The following is a 25449-nucleotide window of genomic DNA, read 5'->3' as shown; positions in this document are numbered from 1 at the left end:
CTATATAATCATGGTGTAATGTTAAAATGTTACCATCTTTTTGGTATATAGTAGCCACAAAACAATTCACCGAATGTGGTCCACGTCATTATCCTGCCTTGGGTTTTGGCAAGGAAGTATAACCAATACAACAGCATGTATGACGGTACCTACGAAAACTTTCAAGGAAGGAAACTATTAGTCACCAGCTTTTACTTTCCAAATTGAGGCCAAATACTTTCCTAACATTAACATAAACATCCCAAAGGCAGTTCATCATTTGTTCCACCTACTGTGCTTTACTGTACTGTAGGTGTATCCACACACACAAAAATCAAAATTGACAATACTGTTTTATTTCATCAACATCCATATTTACTGTACGTTAAAAGAACACTTTAGGGCAGTTTGTCAAACAAACTAATAGCAGAATCAAGTGCTGAATCTATCTCACAAAGGACCAGCATTGCCTGTTGTGGTGAAACGTGGATCACAAAATAAGCGTGGGACATCAAAATAAGCATGTCCCACGCAGCCTGGCAGCATTGCTTTTGACAAAGTGCTTACGAGAATGATACTGTAGGCTACTGTGAAAGTTTGTTTCTTTACACGTCATGTACAAAACTATATAACATTAAACATCCAATCAGACAGAAGTTCACATCAACCGTGCCACTTTCTTGGCAATGATTTCTGCTTGTTCTAAATTGAACCTCAAACACTGAATCATATTTTTGGCAAGAAACAGTTTGCATTAGACGAATAGATAATATTTTCATTACATCAAGGATATTATCCGATAACTTATATATCAATACTTTTGTTGCTTCTACTTGAGCATGCAGTAGTGCATGCTTAGAACTGTCCAGCAAAAGAAGAGGGACCATTTTGACTGACTTTCCGACGTCTAGGATGCAGGAAATTAGACGATGCACAACCGATATCCACAGCACAGTCCTGATCCAGTAGCAGACTTCAACAGATTTTAGGAATCTCTTATACTACTGAGACTGCTCTGAGCTTCCATTTCCAGGGCTGTTACATAAATGCAATCTATATGATAACAACCACTGGATCCAAACACTCAATGGTCCAAATGTCCAGCAGTCCAACATGATATATAACAATATATTGACTAATAACAACATATTGACCTATAACAAAATATTGACATATAACAACATGAAGACCTATAACAACATGGTCACCTATAACAACATGTATACCTATAACAACATGTTCACCTATAACAACATGTATACCTATAACAACATGTTCACCTATAACAAAATGTTCACCTATAACAACATATTCACCTATAACAACATATTCACCTATAACAACATGTTCACCTAAAACAACATGTTCACCTATAACAACATGTTCACCTATAACAACATGTTCACCTATAACAACATGTTCACCTATAACAACATGTAGACCTATAACAACATTGTCACCTATAACAACATGTTCACCTATAATAACATGTTCACCTACAACAACATGTTCACCTTTAATAACATGTTCGGCTATAAATGTAGGCTCATTAGTCTGAAAATTCATTGGTCCATACTAATAATGATTTGTAGTGGACAAGCCAGTGGTTTACTTACGCCGTTTTGTTGCAGTGTCATTTCAAACCATGCTATGTATACTTATACTGTAATGGCAAACATATTTGATGTCATGGATTTACAGTGTATATATGTAATGTAACTCCTGCTCTGTTGGTTAAATGTAAATTTTACAGTACAGTACGTGAGTGCAGCATGACTAGATAAATTTAATGCAGTTTCTTAACCAAATGATCTCATTGCTGACTTTCTGATATCATCCTATCATTGACTGTTTGGACCAATGGACCATCAGAACAACATTTAGCACAAAAAGTAAATGTTTGAGCCGACACACCATCCAGGGAAGAATATTTGAACCAGTGATGCAGATCAATCCAATGGATGTCAACTATAGAAAAGGTAGTATGGCATGTCCTCAAGTAAAACCAAGACTATAAACATCTTGAGTTAAAACACACATCAGGAAATGAAATCGGGACGAAAGTTTCAATGCATACAGTATGTGGTACATCTGTACATCATGTTTTGTAACTATCAAACTTAAGTATGCATGTTATGTTCAATAATGATACATGTGCAGTACTGTATCTCTCTCTTTCCATTTGTATTGTATTATTGTGTATTGTACTAGTTCAGTGCCAAAATCATACATCTTTCAATATTGCACAGATCTATTACTGTACCCTACAGTACACGTGTACTGACATACAGTATTGAATACAGTAACTGCACAATGCAGTACAAAAGTATCATTAATCTGTCTCAATTCTAAACACTCATTCCAATTTACAATTTCATGTGTATACGTAGTCCCCATGTCATCTATCCAAAAGAACATATGTATAGATCTAATAAATAAGATATATTATTGACTTCCTGAACATGTAAATTACAAGTGCCCGTACCAGTTGGGACAAGTGTCTCACCATATGGGATTTCAATTCTACAGATCATATTCTGCATATATTTGGGGGGGGGAGGCTACTCCAATAAGTTACAGTCCCAATTCAAGTCAATACTACGACGAAAGGTTCTACAGTAATTGAAATTCACACTGTGACTTGATTGTGCAATTTAAGTGAAACTACTGTACCTACTGTACGATGCTAATTAAAGTTTTGCCAAGCTGTAGACTGTGTAGATTACTAGTTGAATAAATTGTATATAGAAAGCCGGAAAGAGAGAATTGGGTTTCCTGTACTGACATACAGTAAAATAAAAATTAATAATTAATGACATCTTGTCATCAACCAAACCTGCAAAGCCTACTGTCTGTAGTAACATTTAGCAGTTCATTGCCTGCCAGGTGATAGCCCATTCTCTCTCTCCTTTCTGGTTACAGAGATTTTGGATTTTAAAAAAGAAGGTCTGCATTCATGAACAGACTTTCATTTTCCATCACTATGAATAAGATTTGATTACTGAAAGTCAAATTGTAAATGACTGGTCTGATCTCTCCTTTTACCTTAAAGCCCACCCCTAACCCCCCCCCCCCCCAACATCCCCATAATGAACAAGGTACTGAGCTCCACTTTTATATTCATGAATATTCACATCATTGTATCATTTGAATAATTCACAATATTGTGTGTATAGCAATTTATGAATTACTTTCAATTTCAATCAACATTCAGGAGAATCAGGACTGTTTCTCACCAAAGAAGATGACAATAATTTGAATTAACATTCCCTTGGGCTCATACTTTTTTATTTCAACATATTCATGCAGAGACATTTACAAACATTCCATGCTACGGGCAATATTACATTAAAACACATATTGGTGCAGCAACTCAGGATAAAACCGGGAGAATGGGGCAGAAAATTTGTCATAAAGACGTAACTTTGTAATATAAATGTAGAAAGAACGTTGCACCCAGAACAATATTTCTTCTTGCCTCCCAATTACAGTACACTTGGGTGAAAAGACAGTCACATCGTTAGTTGGACTGCTCCACATTGGCAAGGGATAAACAACAACATTATCTCATTCCACTAGACCCCCTCCCTCCCTCACCCCTCCCTCCCCCCTCTCAACCACAAACAAACAATCAAGGGTAGTGCAACTGGGAAAAGTAACATAAAGTGGCATAACAACTGTAAAGGAGGCTATCAGGGTTGGAATGTAGGATTCAAAAATGAGGAGTGTGGCTGTGGCATCTTTGAGGTAAAAGCTGACACCTATGTAAAGGGAGAAGATCTAGAGATCCTCCTCATAAATTTGTACTTTCTGATGCATATTTGATTTTAAGCAGTATAATAGGTCTACAGTATAATTAAATCTACACACAAGGTTTCACCTATATAACTACTTACAACCCCCTTCCCCATCAAATTATTCCCTGCACATTACACTCACAGTACTACACACACAGCCTGTACACAGCCTGCACCACACACAGTACTGCATGCATTGCCTGCACATACAGCCTACACACTCAACCTGCACACAGCCTACACACACAGTACTATATACACAGCCTTCACACACAATACTGCACACAGTACTGCACACACAGTACTGCACACACAGTACTACACTCACAGCCTGCACACACAGCCTGCACACAATATTGCACACACAGCCTGCACTCAAAGCACTGCAAACACAGCTGACAGTCTGCACAGACAGTACTGAACACATACTGTAGCCTGCACTCACAGTACTACACACACCGCCTGCACACAGCCTGCAAACAGCCTGCACACACAGTCGGCACACAGTACTGCACACATAGCCTTTGCTTACAGTACTGCACACATAGCCTGCACCCACAGCCTACTGTACACACCCAGACTGCACATATTGCCTGCACATACAGTATGGCCTGTACACACCATACTGTGCACACAGCCTGCACACAGTACTTCACTACTTCTGCAGCTCCAGTTCTGTACATACATGTACAGTAGTCTTCTTTCACAAATTCTTGAACTTTGGCAAGCCCAATTTGGAAAGGTTTCAAAATGTTGATTTATGAAGGTTGGAAAATGCAGAAACTTTTAACATGGAATATGTCTTGCAGAAAGAGGAACATTACGCTTCATTCAGTGAAGATGTAATCATTAATTTGTTAAGAGATATACTTAACAAAATGTTTTGTTGATATACGGTATCTCATTGAGAGGAAGGAAAGATTTCAGGTAGAGAAATGGATCATATTAATTTGCATACTAACAAAACTTTGAACTCTTTGTTAAAAACGAAAGGTGCACTTAAAAATATTCGGAACAAAAGAATGTTACAATTTTCGGGGAAACATTGGGATAATATGACAAGAACAAGAGGCAAATTGTCCAGCTTTGGATCATTATGGCCAGGATAGAGAAAGAAGAAAAAGCACAAAAATTATTAAATGAAAAAGAGTTGGGATTAATCATAGTAATAATAATAATGGGTTACTGATTATACCATAGGCTGTACCAAGGATACGAACTGTACATAACACACATTCAATTACTTACTCTTGTTTTCTTGTGTAAATATATCTTCTGCACAAAGGAAATGTTTGAAAAATGAAAATATTAATATATACACGGAAAAAACAAACTATAGTCTCAAGATAATCTGCAAAATACAGAAGACCCCTCCCTCTATCCCTCCCTCCAACCCCTCCCCCCCCCCTCTACATCTCACTTGAACTGGGTATTAACAGTACTTCACTACTCACTTACCTATCTCCTCACAATAAGTTTCATAAATACAAATTCTTCTGAAACATGCTTCACTGTCCCAAAAAATTTCATAATTTCAGATTCTCTCTACTGAAACATACTGTACTGTAGAAATACATGATGGATGTTCACACCTTGTACCGTTCTTGAAAATGAAGAACTGTCTTACCCCTACCAGTTATTATCATAACCAAGACTGTCAAAATTTAAATTTATTAATATTTTTAATTTAATTTCTTGGGAAGACTGGAAGGGACACCTTACAGGCTGGTACAAATATCTGTGGGCAAAGAACTGATTTGACTATGTTAAATGCAGTGACTACACAGATACATACGTACTGTACTGTAACATCTTCAAAACTATCGACTATGGGTGAGTAATTCAATTTTATGGCATCCGTAAAAACATTATTGATCAACAAAGGCATAAAAATAGACAAAAAATTGTCCATTAAAGTGCTTTTATCCCCACTTGAAAATAAGGAAAACAAATGGACACAAAGGTGCAATTACTTCAAAAAATTGATCAATAAACCATCTGACTGATTATACCATAAGCATTTATAAGGAAGAACGAATTATTCTTCAAAGAAATAACGATATGTCACCCTGTTTGACATTGAAAACAATTTATTCGACTACAGGTATGCGAGTCAAATTAAATGTGACACTTTAGAGATGACATCTGACAAAGTTTACAGCATGCTTACAAAACGTCCAGAGTATTCACAGTAGACGCTGAGTACAGTACAGTAGCCAGTGCCTGTTTCTACACCAAGAGCTGATTGGTTGCCAGGGTGTCATGTGATGGCAGTGAATACATTACTTGAGTACTGTAAGTCAGACTCACAAATATGTGACAGAGTCTGTACAGTACTTACGTGGCACTACTCAAGTGCTGTGTACATTTAACTTGTTGGACAACCATTGTGCTGTTTGGAAAACTTTTTAAATAAAATTCTAGGTTGTCCTACAGGGGCAACCTGCAATGTTCCTAAAATCAACCTACAATTGACACCATTTGATTGGATGAATAAGTACCAGTTATCGAACCTTTAAATTTCAACCACTTTTTGAAGTCCCCCTTCCCTTTCCGATCAGAGATTTACCCATACTTCTACAGACAAACTTGTTTAAGTCAAAAAAGTTAAGTAGGTCTACGTAGTGAAACTGGGTGTTATTTCGTTTTTTGTTTCAATTTCTCTTTACATTTTTGTTCTTTTCTTTTTCTTCCTTTCCTTGCAAATAATACTTGTTACACTGTAGTAAGACAAATCAGAATGCACTACCCTAACAGTGCATTCTAATTGACAAAATTCTGCACATACAGCATATCACAAATTCACGTCTGCCGAGCATTCCGTCATATTTTTAGCAGACGAAATGATGAGCATTTGACGAATCTTTAGTATATATATGCTAAGTTAGGTCAATGACAGAGGAAGAGCGGGTGACATCCTTCCATGTTAATCAAGGTGAGAATTGACTATAAGTATAGAAAGTCATTATCCAAGATGGCAAGGAAAAAGGAAGTGTCAGAAATTAGAACTCGCACAAATCCTGTAGGGTGCACTTAAGTAAGACAACAACCTACTTGTCTGTCAGAGAGGTTTTAGAGTACTGTACAAGGACTATACTGTACATGGATGTGTACAGTTCACATACATGAAGTTGCATACATGTACAGAATAGTACAGTTTTTCACAGCATTATTTGTGCACCTGTTGAACAAGACTTTATTCGTGCACCTGTTGAACAAGACTTCAATTAGGAAAATTTATACTACCTAGAGTACTTCTGATTATAGGTCTCTATAAGATTTATCCAACAATGGAATAATTTATTAATTTGAGTCTAGCATTGTGCAATACACTAGTCTTGCAAAGAGAATGAACAAAATGAAAGAAAACCATGGAGGTTGGACATATTGTTCATGTTAGGGTGGGAAGGGATGGGAGGAGGGGTAGGATTGGACTTAACAACTAAAATACTGACAGATGTCTGAAAACCAGATGCTCCTAAGCAAATATATTTAAATTTTACAAACAACAGATCTACAGCTATATTTCATTGCCACATTACTACACTGTTTGTTCAACATCACCTCACAAATCTGGAGCCGACGTATTCATATTTGAACATTTTGTTTTCAAAATTTTTCCTTAGTATATTTTTTTGTATTAATATTTATTCAAGCTGCATCCATTTTATTTTTCGTATTCATATTTTAAGGGGTTTTGTCATTTGTTACTTGAAATTACTTAAAACTCACTTTTTCTTTTTAGGAACTTCACTGTAAATCTACATTGTTTTTAAAATTATTTCTTCGTATATATTTTTTTATATTAAATTTAAGCTGCGTCAATTTTATTTTTTAATTTTCGTCTTCATATTTTAAGGGTTTTGTCATTTTGTTGTCATTTTAAAGCGCTCTTGAACATACTTTAAAAGCATGAAAAGAGCGCTATATAAATCTGGTAAATAATAATCATAATAACAGTTATCTTGTGGGATTTTAAAATCCACATTTTGTACCTTACATAACAAACTTAATGGAAACCCACACAAACTGCTTTTAAGCTTCAAACATGTTTTACCCCTGTCCCTTCCTCTGCCCCCCCCCTCCCAGGCCCCATACCAACAAACCCTGGCATTATCATAGATACAAGTATATTCCTATGGTAACAGTCATATTCCTACAATTAATATTAGGTCCCACTGTATTAATAGCTCAATGACATCAAGACCAGACAATGCTAGATGAGTGATGGCATGTACATTTACCACAATAGCTTCCTGATTGAGAGCTACATCCTGTAATTTACTCATCGGATTTCAGTTCAGATTAAAAATTTCTCTGCTTAAAACAAAGAATTATGCTGAGCTTACGCTAATTCATGGTGTATACAGATGAGATCTCTGTCATGGTAAACATTGGCGTGAAGGAAATATATTTCGCAGACTTGCAAAATACTGTACTGTACATATCCTGCAAAAGCGGACTAGATATTCATTACATACATACTGTATAAATTGAAAACATGACCACAGAATACTTGTTACATTCCATAAATACTGTACTGTCTGAATTTACAGACTTGTACACACACATGCTTCTATCGTATGCCTTGATGTGGCTGGTATCATTCTGTCGAAAGTGATAATTGATCTAACAGACAGACAGACACATCCAGTTCTTACTGCTTGTAAGACAATATCAGTGAGTTTCCATGGTAAAATTCAACAGGTTATCTTTACTGTGTTTTCAAACAGATAGGCACAGTACAGTAGGTGTGCTTTCCATGTACCCTGACCTCACATACAGTATACTTCCACTGAAAGTTACACTTTCAGAGAAAAAAATATGTTTAAAATGTAACTTTTCATAATAAGCCAAGAATATGCCAAGAATATGCCAAGAATAATGTGGATTTCTTTTTTTTGGTATTCCAATCGAATGCTTTGATAATAGTTTGATTCCACTTATTAGCAATGTCAGCAATGATAAGTTGCAGTACCTTGTAGAATATGTTCCCTTGCCATGATGGAGCTAAACATACACTACATTCAATATTTCAAATATACCCACCACATGGAATCTAAGAGCCTTTTCTACAGAAATATAGGCCTTAAACCTGGGGGGGGGCAGGGAGGGGGAGAGGATGGCTCACCTAACAGCTCCCTCCCTCCCAATGGCTCTCAAATACTGTACTTAACCCACATTCACAAGTATATTATGTCTGAAACTTACTACATTGCAGTTACTTTAAAAGCTGTTCTACGTGTATAGTGTTAGAGTGCTCTACCTCTGACATCACAAGGGCTAGAAATTGTTTTCTCAACCGCAAGCTAGTATCATGTGGCCTCATTTTATAACCATACCTTCCAAGCATCAACAATACGATATATATATAATGACCAATCAGGGATGAGATAGCTATGTGGATGTTTTCGTTAACAATAACAAATTATGGTAGTGACACTTAAAAGTCTGACTTACTGTAGATTCTAATACATGTATGAGGTCAGGGGGAGGGTGAAATGTATTGCAATCTTTTTAACAGATAAACATAGAACATAACACCTTGTGTGAGACCTCACTGTTTATAATAATATAATAAACGAATTAATGTGCTGATGATTCCTACAGCATGATTCATAAACTTAGAATGTAATGTAAGTAACACAATGTTGAAACCACAAGGCTTAAAGCCTTAAAGTCACAGTGTGAGCTTTAGCATTCTCACACAATAGCTATCTATTTGGGGTTTACCTGTAAACAGCAGGTTAAGGCTTTGCTCGTCTACAGTAATTGCCTGACAATATTGACACCTTGAATTACAGCATTCTCAGACAATGAGAGGTGTTGCATTAGACAAATCAATGTCTGACTGATTTACATAAATAAAATATTAAACTAAAGTCTGCTTGCGACTGGCTGACTTACAAACAATTGTTTGTTAAAGCAAAGTTCAGTAACAATAACAGAAATCTTTATAGGACAAGGAATTATGTTTTGCACTAAAATTTGAAATAATGAAAAAAAAAATTTTTTGAAAAATGCAGATTCAGATTCAAGGTTTACCTGATCCAGCTTCTTTTTAGTTTTAAACCAATGAGAAAATACGGTTATTATGTTTTAATAGTATTACATGTACAGTAGGCCATACAGTATTCTGCAGGATCCAGACCTGCTCTATTGACTACAGAATGTACAGTACATTAGGTATTGTACAAACCAATTTACAGTGTAAGTACCATACAGTATAGTACACAACTTTGTACTGGAATTTCAAAAGGAACATCTTTACCATGGAAACCACACTCATCTTAAATCATGGGAACGATAACATATTTATCACATGAATGAGTAGAAGTGAACAGATTAGCTTTCAATAGGGTGTATAGCTTTACGCTTCACCAGTACTTTTAATAGTTTTTCGATCTGGAATTTCGAAAGGAACATCTTTACCATGGAAACCACACTCATCTTAAATCATGAAAACAATAACATATTTATCACATGAATGAGTAGAAGTGAACAGGTTAGCTTTCAATAGGCTGTATAGCTTTACGCTTCACCAGTACTTTTAATAGTTTTTCGATCTTATATTCCTGTATATTTCTGTAGATGGTAATATGTATTTACTGTTTTTTCTATTTATTGTTTTTTGGCATTGTATTTTCTAGATTGTGTGTAAAGCGCACAGATGCATCGCGCGTAGTGCGCTATATAAGATTTTATTTACATTTAACAACGTACAGACCGAACAGATTCTTGATAGGGGCAACAGGGTACTGTAACCGGCCATATTGGCTCAACACTATACTCAGCAACATGACATTTAAATCTTGCAAGTAAAGCGCTTACATGCAAGCAGGTGGGCAGGGAAGCTAAAAAGCTCATTTAGCAATAACCATCAAAATAGCAACAGAAAGCCATAATTCAGCAGATCATTTCGAGGAAACATGCAGGAAATGTTTAATATCGAAAGTAATAAATATTAAATGTTTATACTGTAGATTGCTTTCAGAATGCAAGATTTACAAACTGTTTAACTTTCTCTGTCATCAAGAGGGAAACATTTTGATATTCTGCTCATTTGTATTCCATACAGAAAAATATTTTATCCCAAGTTCTCTAAATAGCATAATTTTCCATGTATCTGAAAGTAAGATCTTGAAACAAGCAAAATACATTCACATTAATATTTTGTCCATGTGTGCAAAGTACAAGATGGTGGTTCTTGAATGTTTTCTTAAACATCCAATTGTGTTTAAGAAAACAGTGCGTTAAAGGACTTTCTCGCACTTGATACAGATAGTCCACGCAAAAGATTTGATTCACCTATCAGTATGTTGAGAGGGTTACAGTAGGTCACAGTCCTTTGCTATATGTCACATACTGTTCACAGTAAATATTACATGCCAAATACTGCGAAATAATTTCGCCAAAATCACACTAAATCACATTTCTGGCACAAAACTTTTAATATTCTGGCATTTATCTAAGATAATTACCATTTACCAGACCTCTTCTCTTTCAACCATTCGGCTGCTCGTGACAGGTAAATTTTCATCCCCTACTGTTTGACGCAAAATGCAGAAAATTTAGTCTTCCACAAATTCAACAAAACTTGTTATTGTTTTGGGGGACTGACATAGCAGATAACCTTTTTCAGGAATCTTGTATTTCCTTCAACCATTAAATAGGACATCCCCACAGTGTGGTCAGGTCAAATGCAAATGAAGTGTTTAATTGTATCGTTGTTCAGACAAGGATTGGCGTGCTGTACTTTGAAGGTACAGCTTATCAAAAACTGTATGAATGTTGACACTAATAAGAAAACTTTTTTGACGACCATAATCACGAGAGAAGAATAAGCCATATCAGGAATCTAAACTAACTGTGTGCATTTAGCAGGTCTGGTTCATCACACATTTGTACAAACTACATAAGCTGCTTACTTCGAAACTGGTAAAGAGAACATCCTCTTTAAGTTCCCCTTATTTGAAGAAACCAGGGGAAAAGTAAGAGCATTTCAAGTTTCTGAGTCTGGTCTATGCAGTACTTCATACAGCAGAACTGATGATATCGACAGTATTGAATTAACCATTTATCCAGAGCCTGTGTTCTAGCATTGCACAGAGGTAGGGAGCATGTTCACATTAAGAACTATGTTTAGAAAACTTGTACACACAGGGCATACTAGCATTTGTGCACATAGAATCACAAAACAGCTTATTGAAGTTCATTTTAAACAAGGGGAACAGGAAAGCACAGAAATTTTGCGTCTTTACAAAAAAAAATTGCATTTCTTGCATCGTATCAAATGGAAGGAACATGCCACATGAAGCAATCAACATCGACATGGAACATTCTTCACCAATGTCGCGAACATAAACAGCAGATTTTCTTGCAACCTACATACAATTATGTAATTCATTTCCTTAAGACAGTTTGTCAACAGAAATTGAATCTTTCAAGAAGATTTGATCCAAAAATAATGTAAGTCATGAAATACCGCAGATGCTCGAGAGAACTTTGAGACTGAACTTTGAGACTTTCCAATGTTAACTTACCCTGCATAATCTCGAAGACCACTACTTCACCTGAACAAAGTGTAAGCGTGAAAAATGCAGCAGTTTGAAATGTAAAAGTGTTATGACTTACGCCTGAAGCCAAAATAAACAAGAAATTACTTGAATTAAAAAAACTAGATATATTTCAATGTTTCAAAAAGTGTTGTGTCCAATCCTACTAGTGCTTTGTTGCTAACTATATAGATGTGAAAGGGGTCACTGTTCTATATCAAAATTATATACATGAAAAAAAAAAGCACGAATGATCTGCATACACATTGTCTTGTGAAGTATACAGTAGATTAACGACATCGCCTTATTATGCTATGTCAGGACGGTGTGATTCTTGAATTCTAAGAATATTTAGCCAATTTAAAAAAAAAAAAAGTTTAGCATCACAACTATAATTTAAAAGTAGCCAGGAGTTTACTTCGAAAAAATTAGTCACAAAAAAATGACACTGTTCCATGGCCAGCCAAAGTATCTTCCATTTATAGGTCCCATGCAAATAGTTTTAAGGCTGATGAATCATGAAATGTTGAAAATTGACAACTTGGATGAATTTGTGGTATATTTTACAAACCACTTCTTGTGGTGCTATAGGTGATACAGAAAGCTTTAATATTACGTCCAACTTTACGTATTTTGGGGTTCTTTTTGAGCAACTCTTAAATCAAACTTTTGATGGAAAACTTGTACTCTCATAGAGTTGTTATCACAGGGTTCATTTCTAGATCATGTAATCCACAAATTTAAGAGGAAAGACCTAAAAGGGCTTGATGTGATAAAAATTTGTGTAGGATACTTTACCTAGGTTCTGGGCATATATAGACCTCGCACAGTACAGTAACAGTAATAAGAATATTGAATGTTTACAATCCATCTTGAAGATGCGATCTGAAAAAAAAACTGCACAAAGAGAAAAGAAAGTACTGTCAAACGTTTATACAGAAATTTACTGATAGCACAGATTGCACACAACAAACAATACTTGGAGCAAGTCCCATATATATCATCTCACAGGTCGGATGCTTCCATTTATTTTAATTGTCAATGAGTTATGTGTAGTGTAAAGGATTGCTGTCAATATAGTGTGAGACCTATCACCTGGTTACAGTCATTATAATGTATATTACAACCAATGTATTCGGTATTTAAAAGTAAAGAAGGGGTGTGAAGTGGTGCTCATATTTTAAAACTATATTGAGATATCATTTACAACTTTTTTGCTGTAAAAACCACCTAATAAATATATTTCATTCAGTGAGTGTGTCATTGTAACTGTACCCAAAATAATAACAGTTTACGGTCAGTCTGTTTCTAAAAATAGAATGGCAAAACTGTTAATACCAAATTGACTGTATTAGGGGATAGGCCTATTCCTGTGACAGTACACATTAAATCAGGGATCAGTACAGGGAAAGGGCAGACTTTTCCAATAAATCAATGGCGTATGGTCACCCATGGATCAAATTTACTATTATGTGTTGTTAATGTACCATTGTGTACAGTGAATATTAAGGCATTTCTTCATATTCTTACTAACTGGGCCTAACCCAAAATACAATGTATAACAAACGTAGGGGTCAACCGTACATATTGGGCTACAGCTACATCAGCCTACTTAAATTATACGAAACTTAGGTCTTACTAAGGCCAAACTAGTAACTGTAGCCTTAATACGATAGCTAGGTCTGTATTCCTATATAGGCCTAGGCCCTACGCGTACCGTACTGTGCGTTTCACCTAGCTTATGCTAGGCTCACAATTCAGTCATAGCAGGCTAATTACTGAACATGTCAAACCACTCTACAAATTCTCAGCGATTAAATGGTTATATAATTTAGCCTTAAAGACAAGTTAGAAACATAAACTCACAACTAGAACGGCTGCTGAAAAGACAATTCCTGCAATTAATAATCCCTTAAAAATGTATTTGTTAATAGGAAGAACAGGGAGTGATTCGCTTGTGTGTGATGTGACTAAGCGTTGTGAACTGTATATCAGATAACAGCAGTGTCTTTACAACAAGTACATTAGGAATCATACGAACAGCGTACATTGCACTATACTGTTTACACTACCGACTACCACTTCCGGGGGGAAATTGACGTGACAGAAGCAAAATTCTTGTTGCATTTTACTTTGTTAAAATTAAAATTTATTGCTTACAAATTTAAATTCTCTACTCATGAAAATTTAAAAATCAAATTTTGGCTTTATTTGATGTACCTATTATTGGAACGGACCTACAGGTAAATATAAATGGATATCTGTGAGGAGCACATTTACAACTGAATGGGAAATAGTACAAGATACCGATGGCATTGCTCACCATCAATGACGAAAGTTGATCTGCAAGCATTCTGTGAATACAGACTTCAATCATTTCACAGTAAAACAGTTGCTTTTAGTTTAGTAGAAAAAAAGGTGCTTTTGTCCGCGGCGATCCTTTCCACCCGACCACTGGTGGGGCGTGGGGCAAAGTCAGAAAAAGTAGAAACTGACCGTAAGTCGTTCCCTATGTTAGAACGCGAATATTAAAAGACTTGTTTTCAGTAAACCTTGCCGAAGCCATCATTTCAAGGATAAGGAAACCATGAAGAAATTAAGTTAGTCTGCCAACCACTAACTAGCTTCTGCTATGGCGGGCCTAAAGTTTCGCGTAGTTAACGAAACCAATCTAAATTCACCGGGTCATCCTAGTTCCTACCCCCATACTCAGCCCGTATCCCCACCCCGAGAAGTAGGTCAGTCGTCCCGAAGTACGAATACGGGGTACTGTAAGAGTTCCGTCATTAGGACCACTTGGTACAATCTGCTTCTAGCGAAAATGGTGACAAAGTTCAAAGGCAGACCCAACAGTTTGAGACTCAGGCTGGTCATATCAATTGTTTAGTAATGTTAAGATTGTCGCCTTTGCCTGCACCAAACTATTGTGAACATTTTTCACAGTGAGAAACACTGAAGACTGATCATGACACCCGGGCCTCTCCCAAGGGTGTAGGGGCATTGAAGTGTCGCTTCCTTATAAATTTGATAGCCAATATTGTTCAAAGTTTTAATACTCCCATCAGCTAGCACATATTGGGGTTTATAAAAGGGAACGTAATAGAGGGCGCTATTACGAAACACCTCTTCGAAGGATAGTTGACAGGTTTGCAAGAAGGTGAATGCTGTCGTGTTTCAGGCACAGATCCGTCCAGTTGAATCTGTTTACAAAGGAAGTAGGAACTACTTCTGGTTTATACGGATACCTATATGTCAATAATGTAAAATTTGGGGAGGATGGAAGGCTGCTCTAGTATTTCAAATAATTTTTCTAAGTTATGAATCCTTATTGTAAAACTATTGCGCATGTTTTCTGGGCTAAGGAGCTTTTGCAATAAAAACCAAATAAACAAATCTGTATTAATCTCTCAGTCGCATGTTTTGGTCACGATGGTTGTAATAATTGCGTGAACATCACTATGTCACTAGAAATGTACATTACTGCCACACAATGTTTGCGTTATTATTTTTATTTGAAAATCTCTTCCAAGCAATAATGATCTACTGTAAATGCCAAGTCTCATTTATATTTCACTTAGAGACTAAGCTTAAAATATTCTCATGCTATTCCTTTTCCAAACACATTGAAGCATTCTTCAAAGCGTAAACCTAATTATTGATGGTTTGGAATGTCTGTCGTTCCATCTTCGATATATATGGGAAAAGCTCAAAACACATGTTCAGTCAAATTAAGAAAGACCCAGGCTTAAAGATCTGCTTTATTGGCTCCAATTGTAGCATAGCTATGAAAGTTTTGTGATTACGTAATCGACCTGCCACAGTCTTAAATCCACCTCAGGCTCTAAGGTTAGCCTGCATAGCTTCTTAACACCATCAAGCATTAGGCCATTTGTGTATTAAAAAACACTGTGTGGAAATATGTTCATGTCTACAGTGTAGTTAATCATACAGCGTTCAAACAAAGGCCCTCATACAAGAAAAATATGTGGCAGGCATTGCAGACTTATTGGTGAAAAGAGGTCATTTTATGACCAAGGCAGTTTGCATATCTCAAGAAACTTTTCCATGATATATAGTTGGGGTCTATACAGCAAACCTTTAAAAGAGATAATGTAAAGAGAATAACATCATAATGTCAAGTCACAGTGATATTACATTAATACCACTCCGATGGAATAAAGTATCACCAGGGTTTTGGACAAGGCATTAATCAAGTTATTGAAAATGTTCTGTGAGCCTCACCGAATATATTGTGAATTTGTCAATAATGGCAATTTCAAAATGTATTATGGCTCATAGTGTTCTCAGAAAAAGAAAAAAAAACCTGCTTATCATTACTAGTCAATTATTTTCTCAATTGATCTTTTGTAAATTATATTGTCCATCTTAAGTTAATCAACGGCTGACTCCCAATATGGGATGTTTATTTGAACTTACAATACCTTACATTTTTCAACATCCATAATCTGATACAAAAAGGACTCAAAAAATTGCACATTTTGAATACTTAAGTTAATTGCTATCCTCAGCATAGGTATTAAGAGAAAGAAAACGTATTTCAGGATGTAAAAAAGCACAATTAAAATTCATAGTAGCACCAGTAACAATGGAATGAGCATGTCTGCGTGAAATAATGATACAACAGTCTGTATGAAATTCTAGCTAGTCAGTTATGAGCTATAGCAACTTTTGAGTTTCAATTTTCAACTCTTACAAAGGAAATACATAACACATTACCTGCATGGCTTTTGCCCACCCATTAAATTGAGCTTGCCCTTTGACCAAACAGTAAATTATTTTGACAACCCATTAAATTATTTTATCAACAAAATTGTCATTTTCATATCAGAGATATGATTGAATAAAAATGCTACCAAAACATCGCAGGCGTACTTCAAGTACAAATACGAGAATTACTCAAACTTTACCCTTATTTTAATTTGGTGGGAAAATACATGTTGCCAAAACTCACTGGCTGAGCAAACACAATTGAGCTTCCCAACCAGTAATTATTCTTATTTACTTCCCTGATACGTGCTGATACAACAATGTCATTACTTGATTAGTCTTATGATGAAAAGTATATTGCAACCAGGGAATAATTTGTCCAGTATCACATTACAAAATGTTTAAATCCAAAGATGTATATAGCAGGTTTTTCTTACACAGGAACCATAATATTTTATAAGAGACAAATCAAAGCCTTCAAAACTGCTACTACAAAAATGGAACATTATTACCTAGCAATGTGGATAAGGTTTATGGTATATGAGGGAGTGGATTGGACGAAAATGTTGTTTTCAACTTAATGGAATCGTTCTTTATTCCGTACTTTAATTTGACGTTTGATGAAAAATCTAGAGGTGGGGGTTCTTAATGTTGATCAACTGAAGAAATTGTGTATTTACATGAATGTGAGATATTACAATATTATAGTCACCAGCTTCTTTCACTACCCCACGATCAATGGCAAGCAACCTTTTTCGTATTGATCCTTTTGCAACTTTTTCAGCAACCTACCAAATCATTCTTTTAAGTCAGGAGCTGACAAATGCCTTTCTCTCCAATTTCAGCCAAGCAGGATAGGTACCTAAAACTTATCTTTGGTTCATACACGCTGCTATCTGCAGTTTGCTAAATCTTGCTCTTTGCCTCTTCTAACATAAATGTCAGCATTCCCGAGGTTCGGAGTTTTTGAGGCATTTTGATTTGATTGGCTGTTGCAGTACTATTTTCCAGAATGTACTCTTTAAATTTGGCAAATGTTCCTCTTCGTACCAGATGGACACATGGCTTTGCGATCTGATTACCGTGCCTGAGTCGTCTGTAGTAGTGATGACGGTGGCCAAGAGAAGAATCAATTAACTAAAAAGACAAAAGTAAAATAAAAATGTATCAGTCCAAACTGGAAATAGTTTGAAGAGAAAACGAAAAAGAAAATGTTACAACAGCAAAATCATGATTATCCAGGCCTTTATTATCTGTATTCTTGATTATGCAAATCTCCTCGATAGCCAAATATTCATTATTGTTTTATACTGCATGAGAATTACAACCAATCAAAACCTGAAATATGGTAACTGCGACTGAGACTTATGATATAAATAGCACATAACATAACTGTAGATTTCACAGGGAATATTGTACTAGTAACCAGAGGGAGCTTAGTTGAAAACTTGAAATACAGGTAGGTAAATGGAACCATCTACTGGAATATGAAATGGAATGAAAATAAGTCTCTACACTTCTGTCATATATGTGTTACATCTACGACAAATAAACAACATTTATCTGAAATGCAACAATCATTGATCAATTACTGTTCAATCAGTCCATTATACCCAATGATTCCAGACCCCTATATTGACAATGGGAAGACAGATACAAATACCTTTCCAAATTCAATAGTCTGTAAATCTTCAGAGAGACTACTGCTGGCATCAAATTTCAACTCCAAGAAGAAGATGTAATAAGGTTGTTTTTGTTTATCCTTGCTCCCTGATGACAAACAAGAAGGTCGGATGACATGTAAACCTGATCTGAGTAGTTTATGAACTTGCCAAAAGCATACTTCAAGACATTAATCCCAGCATCCCCTCACCCCCCCCCCCAAATATTGCCTTTCTTGTCACACAATTTATTTATTTATGCTTATATTAGTGACATAGCCAAGGGTTCATGGGGAAACCACCCAATCCCCCCTTCCCTTCCCAGATTCTGGACAGAAATACGTAACATTTTATACAAATCAGCTTTTTCGTTGGTCTCTGTTAAAGATACAGCATCAAACAAGGGATTAGTTCTTCAAATCTACATTAGGCTTTCAGGTTGTAGAGATCCAAAGCAAAATATAAGGATTATTATGAAAAATATGCTACTTTGAAATGTTAGCCATAAAGATAATGAAGGATTGTTGTAATAGGATTATGGAGTACACAAATAAATTCCATTTCCACCCATTATTTTACATACATGTATATTTATAGGATATTAAACAAACTCCTTAAATATACTTATATATTTTGTTTGGGGTGAATATCACAAGTTAACCTCACTGTGATGTGATGTTACATAACTTTATGTAAAAACGTTACGTGTACATGTTACTTGAGTAGACCAAACAGAAGTGTCCAACCAGTGATACATAAGCAGTACACGAGGCGTGTGCCTCCACTTCACTTTCCTACTTTGTGTATCTAAGTTATGTATCTGTGCTCGTTATATTTATGTTATTTATTGTAAATATATATACGTTGAAGTCAGAGACTTGTTATGTTCTTCTTTGATATGTCCACCCAAGTCAGTAACATTACACTCACCATCAAGGTTCTCATTGGTCAGTAAAGTACTCTCTGCAGCAGCATACTGGATGAGTTCAGCATCAGTTACATTAGTAATGACATCATTAAGTACCTCCGAAAGCACAGCTTGGTTTAATTTCTCTCCAAACAAGTTTAACAAAGCACCAGATCTTAAAATATGAAATGAAATATTCATTAGCTTTCTCATGATCAACATGTTTGGATGTTGCTCTACATCTCTCACCCTGAATTGACAGTAGCTACAATTTAAGTACGGTTCCATCACTTGTGTATATTCTTTATGCAAACAGAATTTTGACTTTTTAAAAAGTGGAAGTAACCGATACTAACCTGTTCCATATCGAACAGTAGCGACTCTTGACAACATAAATATGCAAAAATATTAACAAACCTAAGACTTTCTAGAATTCAGACATGGAGTGATTTTGAAGATTGATGAAGACAATCATGGGATTGCTAGTTTTTATGGTTTCCAGTAATGTCCACGATCACACAGGACATATGAGGACAGTCAAGGGATTGTTAGTTTTTATGGTTCCAGTAATGTCCACAATCACACTGGACATATGAGGACAGTCAAGGGATTGTTACTTTTTATGGTTCCAGTAATGTCCACAATCACACTGGACATATGAGGACAGTCAAGGGATTGTTAGTTTTAATGATTTCCAGAAATGTCCACAATCACACTGGACATATGAGGACAATCAAGGGATTGTTAGTTTTTATGGTTTCCAGTAATGTCCACAATCACACTGGACAAATGAGGACAGTCAAGGGATTGTTAGTTTTTATGGTTTTCAGAAATTTTCAAAACCACAAGGACATATGAGGACAGTCACAGGAGAATGGAAATAAAAGTACTGCCTCCAAACTTTTAAGAAGCTAAAAAGTGCTACAATTTGCATATATTATTTGCAGATTATTTTAAGATGTTGAAGAAGGTGAGTAAATTAATTTAGTGTACGGAAGATGTAAGAAAATGTGATCAGTATTCATGAAAGAAATACAAAATGAGTAAATTTTGACCTGTAACATGATGTAACTCATTCATGGAAGTCTCACTGTCTGACCTTCAGGTTCAGTCTTGGTCTTTACAACATGTTTAGCCATTGTTTTTGGGGTGAAGATTTAATTCACTCACAGAGCTTAATGCAAATATCGCTAAAGCCTCAGACAAGTTTTGAGCCCTGACTTAGCTTGACAATGAAACTGAATGATCGAGAGATAGTTATTGGGGGCCAACAGCAACATGATTAAGCGACAGTTGTTACTGCTGGTAAAAGAGAATAACTTTTAATGGCATTGCGGCAAAAGGGCAACCGAGAGCAATTTACTGTATGGGCATTGGGCAGTCAGTTAATCCCAGCCATGCTCTCACCTGTATAAGAACTTCACTGTAGGACATTGCTGATAATATCCTGTGACTTGAACTACGTCACCCAACCTGAATCGATACAACCCAGATGACACCGTCACAACCACTTCATAATTTTGACCGACCTCCAGTTCATTGATGAAAAGAGTTTTAGGACTTGGCTTTGACCTGAAAATAGACCAAAAATGTTTTGGTTAACGTCAAGAACCAAAAATTACTTGAAAGGAACAATAAACAGGCAGAAAAGGTTTACACTAAGTGCTGATTTGCGCCTTCTGTGAAGAAAAAGTAGCAGAAATTTCTTTGGTGTGGTATTAAACTTACATGTCCTTTTCTGGGATAAATTCAAAGATTGTGTATGATGCTGTCAAGAGAAATTCCTCCTCTTCTTGTAAAGGGGTCATGTTCAGTCCGATGATACCCTCTGTGGCTCCGTAACAATGAGAAAACATTGGGACACCTGTTGCGAGGACAAAAGAAAGCAATCATAGAATCTACATTTTACTAGAAATCACATCAGAGCCTCATTAGAATGCAGTCTTCCAATATTTCTACATGTTACTTATATTCCTAGCAGAGAGTCTGAGTGCCAACACTAGTGAGAATCATTGGTTTTAATTAATTTATTATTAATTAATAAATAATTAATTAATTAATTAATATTCATCGTTTGCAAACAGTGAGGCAAACTTCTAAACTTGATAAATTATACTCTTCTAATTAATTTTGGGAAAATTACCATAATCTGGCAACTCAATGCAAACAGTGGATTAAAACAATTTGCCCACTTTTAATTGCACAAACTTTTAGAACACGCTAAAAATTTCAATTACGTAACCTGATTCATTGCGATTGAATGCAAAAGTCAATTCTATTGTTAGTTTATTGAGAAAAACCGTGTCACATTGGATCTACCACCTACATCTAACTTCTGTTTACCTATATTTTGCCAATGAAATCATTTACAATTTTACCTCCTATAATATCAATGAGAGGCCCTGTAGAGTTAAAGTCAGGCCAAAGTACTTGAAGCAATTGTTCACAAAACAGGGTTACATGAAAATACAGAGAATTTTAAAGAGAGATCAGTACCTTCTGCATAGGACTTAGCCAGTGTATTCTTGAGATTTGTGATGTCAATTGACATGATGTAAGATATGTTTGGCCAGACTCTCCTAATAATTCCATCGAATCCTTTCTCAAATTCCTTTTGCAATTCGCATGCCCTCTTTGGGTCTCCTTTGCCCAATGCCTTTTCCAGACTCCGACGAATATCAGGAGCGAGTTTTAGCTCGGAATTAATCTTGCCTTCGCGGATATCCTCAACGAGCTGCTCCCACTCGTCTTCCATCAGCCGCATAGCTGTCAAGAGGGTGGTTGAAAACCCAGGGAATATAAAGCCTATACCACGATCTCGTAACCCAAACAGAAGGTGGATATAAGTAGCCTCAAAGGTGGTGCTAATCCGAAACCCATCGCTGGGGGTAGCATAAACCACCAGAAGGCTCCTTGCCCAATCTGGGATGGTTGAGAGCGGTCCAACCGGTAATCCTCCTTCACTATATGTCAAAGTCGGGTTACAATAGAACCAAACACGTTTCTGCATGATGTTCCACCCTGGGAAATTTTCCTTGGAAATTGCAGATACCAAACAGCCAAGTTCGTTGTAGTCCTGCTTCAAGTATGAGTTTCCCGTGGGTACAGTCTTTGGATCCCCCGTCGTACCACTTGTCAGGGACAGCTGCACGGGCGGTTCAGAGCTGAGGATGTTTTCTTTACCTTTTGCAATGTCTTCAATGTAGGGTTTAAAGTGCTTGTAATCTGTCAAAGGGTGAGTTGCTCGAAAATCTTTTAAGTTTCTTATTTCAGAAAATTTATGCTTCTTGCCATAGACAGTGTCTTTGTTTTCTGCCATCAGGTCCTTTAACATCTTCTCTTGATATTCCCGAGGTCTCTCGCTTACCACTTTCAACTTTTTCAAAGCAGCTCTACCACTTCTCAGCATGCCATAGTCAATAATATAGTGAAGCAAAGCAGAAGAAATAGAATGATATTTTGAGACCGGCTGTGACGAAATATGGAAGAAAGCTAGTCCCAGCAAGAAAGTTATGATGACGATAGCACCTACAGTAGGGAGGAAAAAATAAACAATAATTAATAAACAAAGAAAGAATTGATTACTATTACAAGATTACATTATATCAAATAACACTGACACAATATGAATGATACTGAAGTGGACTTCATAAAAGTACAGTAAGAGGAAGCGTTGTTCTATCAGCAGTCACAAGACATTTTAACACCTTGAGAATAGATATTTCAGAATGTGATAAACATGCATTTGACAACTATATTACAAGTACTAAGCGATTCACTCAAACTTTTATCTCTCTTCTTTCAAATATTGTGCGATGAACTATTAATTTTCTTCAGCATCCCAGAATCCTAACTACAAAATATGCTAGATTAACTTAATCTGCTTTTCAATTGTGATACTTCTAGGTTAGCTGTTAATATTTGTGTTAAAATGTTAACACACTTACACCACATTTGACACATAAATTACTCAACAGTATGCTACATATGCTACTTTCTGAGTGATTTTTTGCATTTTCTTAATACTTTAGAGCAGATACAGTACTACAATGCACAAAAGTTATTCAAACTTCAGGACTAAGTACTTGAAAAGTTGTTAAATACTGAGCATGTGTGGAATCTCTTCTTTCTGATGGATTTTTCTAATATAATAAACATCGGACCTTCCCTGGGTTTTAGCTTACTCAAGAGTAGAAGAATCGGGATTGTCCACCAACTGTAAACTCCATGAAGCAGTGGTACAACTACATAGTAGCCAATATAAACATGAGTAGTCAGCAAAAAGACAGAAGCTAAGAAGTACTTCATCTTCAAGGCTCTCTCGTTCTCTGCAACAAAAGGACAAAACTGTTTAATACCTGCATTAAAGCAACTGACTTAATTCCAAAGATAACAAATACATGAGCTTTCTCAAAACAACATTTCACTTTACCAATATTAAAAGTTTACAGACACGAAAATCAACCACAAGGGAGAAGTGGATCGAGTGATGGGGAAAGAATGAGGGTGGATAATGAACCATATGTGTGGGATGAATAATGTGGATGGATTAACATTCTCATTGTCGATGCAGCTACGTGTATATTAAGTTATAAAACCTTACCAGGATCCAAGGTAATGGGGTTAGGGATGGTGGTGGCACAATCACGACTAGACTATACAATTAATTAATCATACTGATCTGCACTAACCATGCAGTACTACTAGTAAAGGCTTCATAATTGATGCACCTTCGTAATTAACGCACCTTCAAATATTACTGGCAACGATACAGCAGGCAACTTTTTGCAGAGAAGCAGAGTTATATACATATTTCATGAGTTTGAATCCATTTCAGCTATTTGCTGACCAAATAACCAATATTACCACAGCATGATACCACTATACTCTCTGGGGCCTGTCCTGTCTGAGCTTAGAGCATAGCAAACAGCATCCAGATTCAATTGATGTATACTTACACAAAAATTACAGTTAGCTTATCGAGGAATGTGTCAATTTAGGGGTATGAAAGAACCACGGCAGACATTTTGTGGTCATGTTCTGCTCAATTGTACGTTGCATACAGTATGCACAGAACAATAAATATTTTGAGCTCATTACATTTCTGAGGAACCACACATATGAAAAACACATACAGTTAAGTGATTTGCAATTTTCCTTGATAGACATCGTTGATCAAACCCTTAAGTGCGTCAATTTTGAGCCCACCATGCTACTACTACTAGAACTTAGTTAGTATATACAACAATAGAAGGCAAGCACAGTGTCTAGATGATGGTAAACTTTAAAGACTATCGCAACTTGGTGTCACCTACCTTACATGAAACACGAGGAATAAAATCCAGAAACGTGCATGCCACTGAGGCTCAAAAAATGACTTTCGCCACAGAAAGTACCCTCTTTACCCAGAATTTTAAATTGTTGAACAGATAGTTTACTGTGTGTAACAAAGGGTAGGCTAGTATACTAACTGAACCTGTTTCGCTACACTGGCGGACCAATATGCTTTAGTATCATCCTTTTCAACAATGCAAGATTGAAAACTGTAAATTTGTTACCTCTAAACAAGCAAACAAAACTACTTCACCACTGATGAATGTTCGATGCTATTATAACTTCTTAGCGAGCATTGAGAGCTTACGTCACTTTACGATGAGAAGGGAACGACACTTTCTTCCAAAACTGTGATTTGCGATGAAGTAGTGCTAATGTCAACGAAAAATTCACATAATTCGAAGAAGAATTAACTTGTATGTTGTTACTGAATAATATGTAACATTGTGAGAAATGGTTTGCCTATTCATGTGGCATTTAATTTGACT

General features: G+C 36.1%; 2 protein-coding genes across 5 annotated transcripts in view; both read right to left on the bottom strand.

The window, feature by feature from the left end:
- LOC139958791 (integrin beta-1-like) overlaps positions 1–14352 on the bottom strand; it is a 40872-nt gene extending 26520 nt beyond the window's left edge. The window contains exons 1-4 of one of the 3 annotated variants that reach the window (XM_071956126.1): positions 14198–14352; positions 13130–13228; positions 12320–12349; positions 5025–5051 (exon numbers count right to left, since the gene is read on the bottom strand). In XM_071956126.1, coding sequence (XP_071812227.1) covers positions 5025–5051; positions 12320–12349; positions 13130–13202 — 130 coding nt within the window. In that variant the 5' untranslated portion in view covers positions 13203–13228; positions 14198–14352. The remainder of the gene's footprint in view (positions 1–5024; positions 5052–12319; positions 12350–13129; positions 13229–14197) is intronic. The other 2 variants (XM_071956128.1, XM_071956129.1) reach the window with 2 other exon arrangements.
- A 1299-nt stretch (positions 14353–15651) lies between these two features.
- LOC139958792 (uncharacterized) lies at positions 15652–25360 on the bottom strand. Of its 2 annotated transcripts, none has more exons than XM_071956130.1 (8): positions 25186–25360; positions 23812–23955; positions 22124–23155; positions 21356–21491; positions 21035–21199; positions 19651–19802; positions 18723–18829; positions 15652–18196 (listed from the first exon to the last, which is right to left on the bottom strand). In XM_071956130.1, the coding sequence occupies exons 2-8, from the start codon at positions 23933–23935 to the stop codon at positions 17966–17968; spliced, it is 1947 nt and encodes a 648-aa protein (XP_071812231.1). In that variant the 5' UTR covers positions 23936–23955; positions 25186–25360; the 3' UTR covers positions 15652–17965. The 2 variants fall into 2 exon arrangements, with proteins under 2 accessions (XP_071812231.1, XP_071812232.1); XM_071956131.1 differs by lacking the exon at positions 25186–25360 and adding an exon at positions 24943–25179.
- Between the last annotated feature and the right edge of the window lie 89 nt (positions 25361–25449).

The sequence above is a fragment of the Apostichopus japonicus genome, chromosome 18 (genome assembly GCF_037975245.1).
Source record: "Apostichopus japonicus isolate 1M-3 chromosome 18, ASM3797524v1, whole genome shotgun sequence".
Lineage (NCBI taxonomy): Eukaryota > Metazoa > Echinodermata > Holothuroidea > Aspidochirotida > Stichopodidae > Apostichopus > Apostichopus japonicus.
This window is presented reverse-complemented; position numbering and strand designations above follow the sequence as displayed.

Coding starts and splice junctions, on each gene's coding strand:
- LOC139958792 (XM_071956130.1), bottom strand. CDS start 23,935: ATGAAGTACTTCTTAGCTTCTGTCTTTTTGCTGACTACTCATGTTTAT. Junction 19,803..21,034: donor ACAGTGAAGTTCTTATACAG/GTGAGAGCATGG, acceptor TCATATTTTAAG/ATCTGGTGCTTTGTTAAACT. Junction 18,830..19,650: donor GACCAATGAGAACCTTGATG/GTGAGTGTAATG, acceptor GTTTGTCATCAG/GGAGCAAGGATAAACAAAAA.